Source organism: Ailuropoda melanoleuca, chromosome 2 (assembly GCF_002007445.2).
Source record: "Ailuropoda melanoleuca isolate Jingjing chromosome 2, ASM200744v2, whole genome shotgun sequence".
In the NCBI taxonomy this organism is placed as follows: domain Eukaryota; kingdom Metazoa; phylum Chordata; class Mammalia; order Carnivora; family Ursidae; genus Ailuropoda; species Ailuropoda melanoleuca.
In genome coordinates this window covers 16,580,249-16,593,098 of record NC_048219.1, presented here as the reverse complement: position 1 = coordinate 16,593,098, position 12,850 = coordinate 16,580,249, and the positions used below count along the sequence as shown (strand labels likewise).

The window sequence follows — 12,850 nt, the reverse complement described above, 5'->3', positions numbered from 1 at the left end:
CTATAAAATTTGGGTTATCTGTCAAAAGACAGAACTACGCCGTCTGCTATTCTGACTTCCTATTCTGAAAAGAAGGGGGATGGGTTGATACCATAGCTTCAAATTCCCCTGAACCAGTCCAGCAGAATACTGTCTTTCACCAATCTAATTTTGGATAGAAAATTTCATCTCCTTTTAAAAAGAAACATACTTATATCCTGCTGCTGCTGTTGCTGCTAAGACAGCTTTATAATATTAACCCTGTTAGCAGTTTCTCCACTTGGTAAGACAACCAGATTGTGACCCAGGCATGCTTCAGATCATGGTCCTCTCCCCACAGCAAAGAACAGGCAGCATGAACTACACAGACCATTTCCACCAGGGAGAATGTTGCAAGGCACACTGTACCTGATTGCCGAGGAAGAACTACAGACAAAAGAGTAAAGGATGGAGGAAATGAAGAAAAAAAAAAAAGAACATTTTGTCAAATTAACACTAAGGAATAAAAATCATGTAATCACGTTACCAGTCTTCAAGCATATTCTTCGAGAGCTCCTGCCATGGGGGCGTGGTTTTACAAATTAAAAAGACCTAACTTTTCCACTCTACTGATTGCTCTTGTTACTTCATTTCTCTCATAGACAATTTGAAAACAAACAAACAAGAAAATAAAAAGCAACAAAAGCAAGCACAAGATTGCTTACAGCTTATTTACTAAATGCTCTGGGCTGGATGCAGGGGCAGAGTCACCCAACACTCCCCAGCTAAGAGGAGCCCAAGGGTGGTTTTGGTGTACTTTGAAGACATTCTGATGTACTAATGGAACCTAGATTTTCCTATTTCTAACTTGGTGCAAGTAACTGTACAATCTGAACTCTCTTTACCAATCCTAGGTTTTCCTCAGGACTTTAGAGAATTCGGATAAACTGCTAAATAAATTTTAGAAATGCTGTTTCAGATCCCTTCTATCCCCTAACCCTGGTCCTAAAGCAACTGAAACACAGCATAATTCATGGTCAAATTATGCCCACAGAACAGCTTTCCAGGGAAGACTACTGAGCCTGGTGTCCCCTTAGTGCATCTAGGCCCTATTGGTAACCCAGCTCAGAGCAGACAGAGTACCCCTTGGAACCTTGAGAGAGTTCCTCCAGCCCTCTCGGAGCCTGGGAGCCACTCAGGCTCACACTGACCAGCGTTTCGGAGTGATGGGTTAGTCTTCAGATAACTGGCACAGGTGATACCATCTCCCTAAAGACTCTGATCAGCCAAAGAGAGGACTCTGAAATATCTCCTACATTGGAACTAAAGTACAGGCTACTGTTAGCTAAATATGGCACTATTTTTCAGTTGGAATTATGTAGGGCACTAAGCTTAACCCAACAGGACACCTGACATTTGGAATCTACAGAAATGAGAGAGACCACATCTTAAGTCCCCCTGGCTCCGGTCCTCCCAGCACGGGCAGTGGGAAGGTGGGATCACCCAGGCTGCGGGGCGTCAGGCTGCTTTCACCTGTAAGGGCCATGTGGAAGGAGCCACCACCACAAAGGTCTGGTTTTCTCTTCCTTACCCGATATTTATTCTCTCCAATCTGCTCCACCTGAAACCTTTTTGCACATTTGCACTGAGCCACTTGTCTTGTGACCTATTGGTTGTAAACAACAAAAAAAGAAAAGTGTGAAGGGTAAAACAAGACTTCCTCTTCAGAGAAACAAAGATTTTTACATGTAAGCAGAAAGCTATTCATTTTATCTCTTTGAGGTATTTTAGGCTTTTGATACATGCATTTATCCTTTACTCCAAATTAATACATGTTACACATTTGCTTCCAAGTTCCTTCAGAGAAATGTGCTAGTATGTGTCAAAATCAAATCAAATAAAGCAAATTATAAACTGATTTAAATTTCCATCTAGGGGACTTTGAGTCCCAGAAGTCAGTCCTGGGGTGTTCCAGGCCATACCTAAGACCTGCCCCACTAATCTCTCCCTTTTCAGATCCTAGGATCTCCATGTGTTACTAATGAATTTGCTATTTTCCAGGTGATGGGTGCGATTTCCAATGTTAAAAAGTCCTTAGCTAGGCAGAAAGCTTGGTGGGTACACATCATCTTAAACATTACTTCACATTTTACTCCTTAAATGCTTCCTTTAAAGACCACTCCCCCTGGATCCTGATGTGGGGTGCCCAGGACTGAGAGAGGAGTCTGTTCTAAGCAACACGGTCCCTATGAACCAGGATGAGTTTGTAAGTTTGTGAACGTTGGAGGAACCACACAGATGTGACTCATTGGAGTGGGAAGTCACCTGGACTGAAAGGGAGAGCTCAACAGCCAGACATCCTCTGGGGCAGCATCCTCCAAATGAGGACCCCCAAACAGACTCCAGATAATGACCCTGTAACAGATAAGCCATGGGGCTGATATGGCCATTTTGCCCAACCACTACGGTCAAAGTGTGCTCAAAATACAGTAACTTCCCGTACCTCATCTTCAATTTTATCTGCGTCCGTTGTTGGGCGGTAAGCGTCCTTGTTGGGATGGAGAGCAGCCACAAATTCATAGTAATCAATATAGCCATCTCCATCTCGGTCAAAAATGTCAGCAACAGCAGTCATCTCCAACTTGGTGGTAGGGAACTCTGGAGAAAAGTAATCACATTTGGAAAATTAAGAGGGCTTACTTGGGTTGCTGGAGGGCATGCAAATACTTCTTGAAAGAAGAAATATTTATGTCTTGCTTTTCTTCTGAAAAGCACTACATGCTCATTTAGAAGATATGATGTTATAAAGAAGATTTTTTTTTAAAAAAAGTCACCCAGAGATACAGTACCCAAAGACATTCACTGTTAAGTTTTTTGTTTTTGCTTATAGATTTCCTCCACCCCCATGCGATTAAAAAACCCAAAACAAAACAGTATTTCAGATATACCAAAAGACATAATATTAAAACTACCCACAGATCTACCATCCAGCATAAGAATTTACTCATCTACTCTTATCCACTGTTGGATACTTCGATGATTTCAGGATAGTGACAATTTGGAATAGGATGAAGTTTTTCTATGTTTCAGTAACTGCCTTAGGTTCTTGACAAATTGCTTCCCAAAGGAAGTATGAATATTTATAGTAGCCAGGGTGATTTATTAAAATGTGAATCAGACCTCTCAGGTGAAAACCTCTGGTGGCCTCTAGAGTAAGAGGTTAGATCTGCTCTCTTCCCCAGGGCCTACCAGGCCGCGCATGAACTGGCTACTGCTGGTCCTTCCAACCTCCTCTCTTACCACTCCCCTAAATCACGACACCCCAACCACATTAATCTTTCTATCCCGAGAACATGCCAAGTTCGTGCCCACCTCAGTGCTCTGTACCTGCAGTTCCCTTTGCCTCTAACTCTTCCCTCAAGTATCACCTCTGCACACAGGCCTGTCCTGGCCAGCCGTGTAAAGCAGCACAGCTGTGAGATGTGCTTTGTGATCCTGGCAAGTCACTTAGCTACTTTACGCTTCAAGTATTTTTCCTGCTAAAAATGAGATCATGTATTTTGTAAGCTGTTATACAGATGTCAGGAACTGGTATTATGAAAAATGTATTTTCTCAAACATTTTACTTAGAACCTCATCGTGCATTCACGAAGTTGGCTCCTTAATCTATAACTCAAATGGGTTTTACTTGCCATACTGTGTCAATAAGACCTGTTTTGTTTTGTTTTTTAAATTTCCAGCAAAACGAGGTTCTTCTTTCCATCAAAATGACAGACCAATTTTAGTAATAAGCAATCACGTTACTTCTTCCGTAAGACTATTGCTTTAACTTCAGAAAGGCTATTTAGCCAGAATATCACCTGCTTCCACCAAGTGCAAGGAATCCAGGTAAGACCCACTTCTGGAACTATGAGTGAACTCACTGGATGCTAGAATGCCATCAATAAACTCCTGCCGTGTTATCTTCCCATCCTGGTCCTTGTCAATTCGCCGGAAGAAATCCATCACCCGAGATTTTTTGTGATTCATCCAACGCATATACTTTTTCCTCCAGACGTCAAAGTCAAAGTTGGCAAATTCCTTCAACTAGACAGAAATCGTAGGTGTCAACAGGACTTATGATTTTGGCCCTCAAACCTGCCCAGAGCATACCCAAAGTTTCAGACATTCAGTAAAGCCATGCAGGCCTTCCGGAGGGGCATCAACAATGATATCCACGTGCTGTCTCTTTGGTGAAGGCACCATCTGGGTCCTTCACTTAGAGCCATGATTACTGACATGAGCCGTGGTATAATGAAGCAGTGAGAAAACAGTAACCGAACGACCACCATGGAAAATACGGAGCACGGAGAACAAGAATGGGTGGAGCCAGCCTTGCTTTCCCTTTGCACTTTTTCAAAGGATCACCTTCTTAGATGTAAGGGGATGGAGTCTACCCCAGAAGAGAAGTCCTTAGCACTCCTCCCTTATGTGATTTTGATAAGAACTATGGTCACACAGAGGCCCATGTCGGAAGGCTCATGTTTCCCATCATTTTCTGAGATGAGATCATTTGAGTTCTGGCTGGAAGCATTAAGAATCCAACCCTGCACGCAAGCATGTTTCTTTGGAATGGCACCAGAGGGGGCAAACTGCCCGCCTGATTTCCATGTGAAATATTCAGCTTTGGCAGACAACAGCAGGCCTGTGCAGTGGGCAAGGCGATGTTGAGCTGCTTGGACTATGTTAGTGAGAGACTCAGAATGACTGAGACAGCGCAGCAGTTTTCCCTCTGGCCTTTCAAACTCCAAAGCTGGAAGGAATAGGGAAAAAGAAAAAGCCAAAACCCAAATATGCTTAAAACTCAACTGACCTACAGAAATAACAACAAAGAACACAGAACACTCACTTCCGGGCATAGCTGCTTTGATACGCACAAATAAAAAAAATATAAAAGGTATTAGAAATTTGTTTTAGAAACTAGGATGTGTAGTACTATATTTTTTAGGTTGGTTAATGATACTTCAAAGTAGATTTGCTTTTCGTAATTAGTGAAGACTAGTGGAATAACAAGGTCATAAAAAGTTACCCTTATTTCACAATTGTGTAGCTTATATCTTTACATAGAAGGCCCAGTAATGGTCGTTACTGCGATTAGCTCCACGCGTGGAGGTAACCTTGTGAAGTCATGCTCCTGATTCTTGATCACAGCCAGGAGCTGAGGAGGGTCGGGTCACAGGCCGGACCCTCAAATCGACTAGGTGCTGTGGCCTACCCTGTTGTGAGTGGTCTCCTCACACATGTGCTTGTCTCCTATGGGGCCTGAGGGACAGAGTACTGGCTCACCCTAGTCTGTTTCTACTTCTAGAGAAGTTGGTCAAGGCGCACAGGTCATAGTAAGAGGGCCTTCAGATAAGAAGTTGCCTCCCTCCAGGGAAGGCTGCATGGCAGGGCCTCACCTCCTCTAGTCGATCCAAGGCATCATTTAGCTTCCGCTGCCGCTCCAGCGCTAACAGCCACACCTGCTGCCAGCGGGCGGACAGCTGGTTGATCCGTGGGTTTTTCGCTTCGGACTGTGAAAGGATTGGCATGGGAGGAGGTGTGGGCTGACTCAAGGACTTCCCTAAAAAGAAAAATAACTGCAAGGTTAGAAAAGCTGGATTTGTCCGTTCACGAAGAGAAAGTGCTGGATGTGTTAACTCAGGACACCTTTAAAATGATATCCAGTCAGTAAATGTGAAAAGAAACCTGGGACCTGGCAACATTCGGGTATTACACATACTAATTTCCAAACTCCGGCCCCTCCTCCCAGCCAGCAGGTATTTGTCTCACGTCTTCCATTTATTCTGTCCTTGCAAGCTGAGGAAAGGTCAACTCAACCAAAAAAGCAATGGCTCTACAGCAGCTGATTTATCTGGTAATTAAATCAGTGCAAACCAGATGGAAACAGCTAGCACTGATGACTGAAACAATGGAAAGGCCACTGCAAAAACAATCTGCTTGACAACTCCAAAACTTTATGCCGGTCCAAGAAAACAGAATATAGTTACTATGTGTTGGTGTAAGAAAAGTGAGTTTCAAAAAATATATTCTAATTCAAATCCAATCTAGTTTTTGGAAACGGGAAAGGTTTTTGTTTTGTTTTGTTTTGTTTTGTTTTAAAGTAGGCTCCACACCCAATATGGGGCTTGAATTTACAACCCTGAGATCAAGAGTTGCACGCTGTACTGAATAAGCCAGCCAGGTGCCCCCAAAAGAAGTTTTTTGACAGTGTTCTGGAAAGTGCTTATCTTCAAACAGCTGGAATGAAACACCCTAACACAGAAGGCTAGAAACATACTGCTGCCACCGCGGGGTTTCTCGATGAAAGGGGTGTGAGCGGGCTCTATATTCTTCCTTTTGTACGTCTTCGTGACCCGGTCCACGTCAGGCTGTTTGCGAGTCATCTCCTCCATAAACGTCTGTCAAACACAAATAACAGGGAAGAGACTTCAGCGTTTTCTTGGACTAAGAATGAATCAGGCAACTTCTTACGAAGCCCAAGCTCAGGACGGAACAGATGCCTTTGTACACTGTCTCACTCCTTTCAGGAAACACAGCTGAGCAAGGCACTTCATCAGGTGCTGGAAACCTGAAGGGATCAGACATGGCTTCTGATTCCAAGGAGCTCACAGCTGAGTGAGGAAAACTAGGAAGTCAGTGCAATGAACGCCACCCAGGATGGCCAAGACAGACTGAGGATGAGCACCCCACAGGCTCAGGTGCCACGGAGATGGGCCCCAAGGGAGTGGTGAGGGATGAAGAACTGGCCAAAGACTGGGTGAAGGGCAGTCTTAGCAGAAGGCACGGTGCAGAGAAAGCCAGGGAGCCTGACGACGTAGTGAGCCAGGGCCCTTCAGATCACTGGCTGAGCCCAAGATGCAATCAGAAGGATGGCAGGGATGGCTGGAGAGGTAGGCAGGAGAAAGATCCATTAAGGCCTTGTGTTTGGTTAAGGGACTGGGATTTTATCTGGAGAGCAATGGAGGGCAGCTGAGCCATTTTGATTCAGAGAAGAGACCTGATGAGATCCTTATTTTAGAGCTATGGTTCCTGCTTCGGTGTAGAAGGCAGAACATAGTGGGGGATAAGTTAGGAAACTACTGCAGTAACTGAGGCAGAACATGGTGAGGGCCTGAGCCAGGGCAGGAAAGACGGAACCAAGAAGTATTCTGGAAGTAGGACAGCTAGAGCCCGGTGGTTGGCCAGATGTGGGGGGCGTGGGGAAAGGCATGCATCCCAGACACATCACAGAAGGTAGGCAGACAAGGAGGCAGGCTTGAAAGGAAGGTGGGCTGTGGCACGGATAACATGGAGTTTCAGTGGTGCCTCTGGTTTACTGTATGTCTAGACTTCTGGAAATAATGGTACTGGAGATGAAGAAACAGACGAGAAAGGTTTGGATTATAGGCAGTGGCTGAAGCTGTTGGACTAGGTAAGACCTCAGCAGTGTGAGAAGAGGGTCAAGAATGGAACTTCAGCAAACACAACACTAACAAGTGGAGAGAGGAAGAGGAACCAGCTGAGAAGACTGAGAAGGAACAGAGAGACGGGAGAAAAACAAGACCGAAGGACAGAAGTCAAAAGTAGTTTTCAGAAGGAAGAGGCAACTCTGTCACACGTCAAGTAAGACAAAGACTGGAAGCATCAGTTGGATTTAGCCAGTGGGATGTGACTGGGACAGTATTAGTGGTCTGATGGGGATGGGAGCCAGACCCCTGGGGTTCTGGGGAGTGGGAAACAAGGAGAGAAGACAGGGGACCAGAAGCTTGTTTGAAAAAGGAGGGAAGGAACAATGAGGGTAACTCAAAGGGAACACAAGGTTGAGAGGACATGTCTAGAAGGTTTGGAGGAAAGAGCAAATAGAATTGGAGACCTTGAAGACACAAGGAAAAGAGGAGATCACAGAAGGGAGAGGGGGTGGCCTTGAATAAGAAGATAATCTCTCAGAAGAGAAGGTGTCAATGTAGGCAACCTTGATAGCAAGTACAAGGGGTTTCCAAGGGTGAGGCTAATTATTCACATACACTAAAAAGACTGTATGCCCACAGTATAACTAAGCAAGACCCACGCTTGCATTCAGTATAAATGATCATGGTTAAAAACCATCTTTGCCTCCCAAGGGTATATTATGAAGACAGCTCAACTGAGCTTTCCTTCGTTCGGTTTAGTTTGATGTGCTGTTCTTGCCCATCTCTGGGTTCAGGCAAGAGATCTTTCTGCACCCAGGTGTAAAACCTTGGCTGACTTCCAAGGTGGCCCAAAGGACTCCCACTCCTGGGGTACACGCCCTGTATCAGCCCTTCCCCTTGAGGGAGGGTCACACCTGTGGAAAGAATGGGAGAATCGCTCCCTTGATTACATTTTACCATGTAAGTTCTGTCTGAGCAGGCTGGAGAGCCTCTCCTGCTGGCGCTGAAGACTTAGGCTGCCTCACTGTGAGTGCGCCGGGCAGCTGAGACCTGAAGGCAGCCTCTGGAAGCCAGTGACTCCTGGCTGACAGCCAGCAAGAAAATGGAGACCCAGGCCACACAACCACAAGGAGTCTGATTCTGCCAGCAACCTGAGTAAGCTGGGTCGAGAGCTGCAGTGCTGGCTGACACCTTGATTTGGCCCAATAAGACCCTGAGAAGAGGACCCAGAGGACTCATGCCCAGACTCCTGCCCCACGGAAACTTTGAGATAATAAACATGTGTTGTTTTAAGCTGCCAAGTCTGTGCGAATATTTATCATAGCCATTTAAAAACAAAAAGGGCAAAGGAATGGGCTCCATGAGCCACGCAGGGAACGCCTGCGGCCGCACAACTCAACTACTATACCTGATGCTCGGCGATAAGTGCTTTCACTCGGTCAATGTTCTGAGGGATCGGCTCCTGGTCCCGCTGAATGAGGGTGGTCTCAGCCCACTGGATCCACGCCAGAAGTTCTTCCAAGAGCTCGGCGTTAGCCACCAGTTCTGACAGGGCTGTTTCAAGACGCTGCTGGTGCTGCTTAGCCCAGGTCAGGACCTGGAGAGAGAAAAACCATCGCCTCTCTCAGTCGAGCACATCCCTTTGTTTCCAAAGTCCATTTTGTCATCTGGTCCTAAAAATGACCTTCAGGAGGAAGACCACTCAAGCACTCGAGAGGCCTCACTCTTACTGTAGTGACAGAGCTGGAATAAGCAATCAGCACTCCTGGAAGCAAGTCTAGTACGTACGTCCTGTTAAACACGGGATTTCTCGGGACGAGGGAAAACTACAAAACCGAGTCTGCTGGAATTCATCGATGAATACATCACTACACCGGCACTATTCTTACTTTATCAAGAAAACGATCATTACTAAAACGCTAACTTAATCCTTATTGAGCTACCCAGAGTGAGTGAGAAATTCCTTATCTGGGGGGTGGGTGGAGAAAGCTCAGTAGTACTTTTCCCTATAAACCCACCATCTGGGGCACGTGTCGTCTTCCTCTAAAACCAGGAACTCACCTCCTCAAAGCGAGCTCGGATGATGGTGATCCAGTGCTTGATGGTAGTGATGCAATCGGGGTGGCAGGCAGCCAGGATGGCCTCTCCCATTGCTACCGCTGTGCTAACATCCGCTCGCTTTTCTTCCACTTTCTTCATGAACTCCTGAACAAAAAAGATTTGAAAACCCAAACTGAAGAAATCTACTCTAGCAGCACTGTGAGTTTACACTGTGAGGGGGGAAAGATTTCAATGTATTTTTTCCTCCGTGTGTGTTCACACAGGGCCCTACAAGCCTCCATCCTGATGTCTCTGGTACTTTCTTTCCAGTTCTGAAAGATGTGAGGAGGTGAAGGGTTTACATAAGAATGACTGTCTCTGCTACAGACGACAAGAATGAAGAAGGACACAGGCAGGTGCCCCCTTTCCCAGGCTGGGCGTGACCCTCGTCCTATTCTGAGTTCATTTCTCCCTTTTTAAAAAATCCTGTTTTAATTCACTTCTGTGTGTATAAACAAACAGTACTGTCTTGGACAAATGACAACTATAAAACACTGTAATACTTTAGAAATACCAGCAACAGAATACCAAATGCCAAAACCAAGATTAAAACCGCCTGGTGGGTAACACAAAAAGTAAAAAAGGAAGTATTTTCCTTTTTATTAGGACAGATTATGGCCCCAGATACTGCATGATATTCTGCAAGAGGCTCAGGGCCGGAAGCTGGTAACATAAAGAAAGCCAAACCCAGCTGTGTGCAGGCGAGAAGCCTAGAGGGTGGACTAGTCCAGTTTTCTTTATATGATATCATGTTGTTTTACTTGTTTGTTTGTTTGTTTTTTTTTTTTTAAAGATTTTATTTATGTGACAGAGAGACAGCCAGCGAGAGAGGGAACACAGCAGGGGAGTGGGAGAGGAAGAAGCAGGCTCCCAGCCGGGGAGCCCGATCTGGGACTCGATCCCGGAACGCCGGGATCACGCCCTGAGCCGAAGGCAGACGCTTAACGAATGCTCTATCCAGGTGCCCCTGTTTTACTTGTTTTCTATCAACATGCATCACTTTTGTAAAAACAAATGAATGACCCTTAAGGTGTCACAAAACCCACTGGTGATTTGCCTCTCATTCCTGGTATAAACCAGTAAGCTGGGCCCATTCTGGATTCAGTCCTTCTGACATGTGGTCTGAAATTCCCAAGCAAAAGCTCCTCTCCTTTGGTGGTGGGCAGCCCTCACCCTGGTGGGTGGCCTGGGTCACTGAACCCTGGGGCTGGATTACCTTGTGGGTGTCAATGAGAGACTGTAAGGCCTCTGTGTCATCGGGAAGTGCTCCCCGAAAGCGAAGCGTTTGCTCTGCTTCAGAAAGCCACTCCAACAGCATGTGGACTGTGTCCCGAAACTCTTCCGCCTGAAATAACCAAGCACAAGAGACTGAACTTCTCTGCAGCCTAGGAACTGAACTGGGGTATGCCAGGGACGGGGCTGGGCCTGAACTCAGTGCATCATAGGCGCCGATGACCCTATCAAGGCCCCCCACAGAGGTCATCTTTCATTTGTAGATCCTGGAAAACCAACTGAATTTTTTTTTCTCTAATACAAATGGATGTTAAAATCTCGTAAAACATTCAGGATATCAATGTTTGACCTCTTGTTCCTTTTGAGGCTGGCTGGAACTGATCCTAATAAAGAAACAAGAATGAATCTGCTCAGATCTTCCCCCTTGGGTTGTCCCCACCAAAGTCTCTGACCTGTTTTAAGGCCTGCTCAAGTCGGCTTTGTTTGGAGACAGAGAGTTTGCACACAGTGTCCCAGCGAGTGCTCAGTTCCTGGAGCTGTCCTTTCACCCACGTGGTGTCATCGCGGCTGTTCTCAATCAGCTCTCGGCCTGACCGTTTCAGTACCTGAACGGTTCCTGTTCGCTTTCCCAGTTCCTTCTGGAAAACCTAGAAAAGAAAAACAGAGGAATTAATTTACTGAGAAATGTTTTGAACCCAAAAAGCAAAACCACAGAGGAAAGGAATCTTAGTTCCTTTCTCCTCGGTAGGTTCCAGTCATGTGTCTTTTACACAGAGAGAGGCGGGACGATGTGTGAGAAAGAACCACCAGGAGAGGTGGCTCTAAAGATAAGTGGCATGGCCCTGGGTAAGTTACTTAGCTGGAGTCCCAGTTTCCTAACTTGGAACACAGGAATGATGTTATAGCAAAATTTCCAGAATTGTGGGAGTTAAGTAAGAACACATCTGTCACGTGCACAGTAAGAGTTTGATGTAATTTCAAGTAAAGCTGAATGTTTTGTGCTAAGACAAGAGGATGTTACGGAGGTTAACATGACAGATGTAGGTTACACATAAACATTGCTGTGCATGGTGCTGGGCTTGCTAGGGCCAAAAGCAGTTAAAAAAATAACTCATTTTCATTTTAGGAGTCAGTGGAAATGGATATCTTGAGGGGCTCCTAAGTTTAAATTCATTGTGTGACTCAATGGAGAGATACAAAGAGGAAGGCGGGGAAAACCCCAAAATGAACTTTACACACTGCCAAATCGGAATCAAAGCAATCTGGGTAAATTCTGTGTGACTGACGCAGAATCCCAGTAATAGTCTAAGTACACAGAGTGAGGAGCGGCCGGCTCTCCGACGAGGAGACAAGGCTCATTTCGACGTCCTTTCTCCCCCCGATGGGGAGCACGAGCAGAAGGCCTGCAGAGGTGGACGACCCTCCGGCTCTGGCTCCAGGCGGCCCAGCTCCCGCCCCTCACCTTATGGGCGTCCATGAGGTTCATGACGAGGTCGAGGTCCCCATGCACGGGCTGGTCCTCGGCCAGCTGCGGCTCTACCTTGTACAGCCAGTCAACCAAGGCCTGCAGAGCGTCCATGAACTGGCCCGAAAACAGCAGGGCCTCCTCCAACTTGTGCTGCCTGAGAAAAGCACACAAACCTCACTGTTTGTAGAGATCCCTTTTCTCCGGGTGGCTCACAGTTCTGACTGCTGAATGGAATACTGCCTGAACTCTAGAGAGAGAGGGCCCTCCATGCTGGACTGGTTTGAAAAGAGTAAAAAGTGACTAAGAGATAGTCCTAGACATTTTTAGTCCAACTACTCCTAGAATGGAGTAAGTGTAGTGTAGGAGGTAGGTACAGATACCCTCCTGGCACCTTAAGAGTCCAACGGTTATACACACGGATACACCCTAATGACCTGAGATCTGTGTTAATCATTTTATACCACTCGGGTAGAGGATGATGGTTTTGGTCATGTTCTGTAGTCAGGAGTTCAACTCCTAGTTCTACCTCAGTCATCTCATCCAAAAAAAAGGGAGTACAAATAATACAAAGATACCGTGTTACTTAGCATAGCATAGTGGATAAAAGCACAACCTACAGAACCAAATCTAACAGCTTCAAATCCCAGCTCTGCTGCTTAGT

At 45.9% G+C, this 12,850-nt stretch overlaps 1 protein-coding gene across 23 annotated transcripts in view; it reads right to left on the bottom strand.

The window, feature by feature from the left end:
• Window positions 1-12,850, bottom strand: part of MACF1 (microtubule actin crosslinking factor 1) — a 332,081-nt gene that overhangs the window by 14,471 nt on the left and 304,760 nt on the right. For 13 of the 23 annotated variants that reach the window (XM_034649704.1, XM_034649743.1, XM_034649712.1 and 10 more), the window contains 12 exons: window positions 12,184-12,343; window positions 11,174-11,368; window positions 10,705-10,833; window positions 9,450-9,593; window positions 8,797-8,985; window positions 6,278-6,398; window positions 5,397-5,560; window positions 3,882-4,044; window positions 2,462-2,616; window positions 2,284-2,373; window positions 1,550-1,624; window positions 388-405 (listed from right to left, as the gene is read on the bottom strand). In XM_034649704.1, the coding sequence (XP_034505595.1) occupies window positions 388-405; window positions 1,550-1,624; window positions 2,284-2,373; window positions 2,462-2,616; window positions 3,882-4,044; window positions 5,397-5,560; window positions 6,278-6,398; window positions 8,797-8,985; window positions 9,450-9,593; window positions 10,705-10,833; window positions 11,174-11,368; window positions 12,184-12,343 (1,603 nt within the window). The remainder of the gene's footprint in view (window positions 1-387; window positions 406-1,549; window positions 1,625-2,283; window positions 2,374-2,461; window positions 2,617-3,881; window positions 4,045-5,396; window positions 5,561-6,277; window positions 6,399-8,796; window positions 8,986-9,449; window positions 9,594-10,704; window positions 10,834-11,173; window positions 11,369-12,183; window positions 12,344-12,850) is intronic. The other 10 variants (XM_034649735.1, XM_034649805.1, XM_034649759.1 and 7 more) reach the window with 3 other exon arrangements.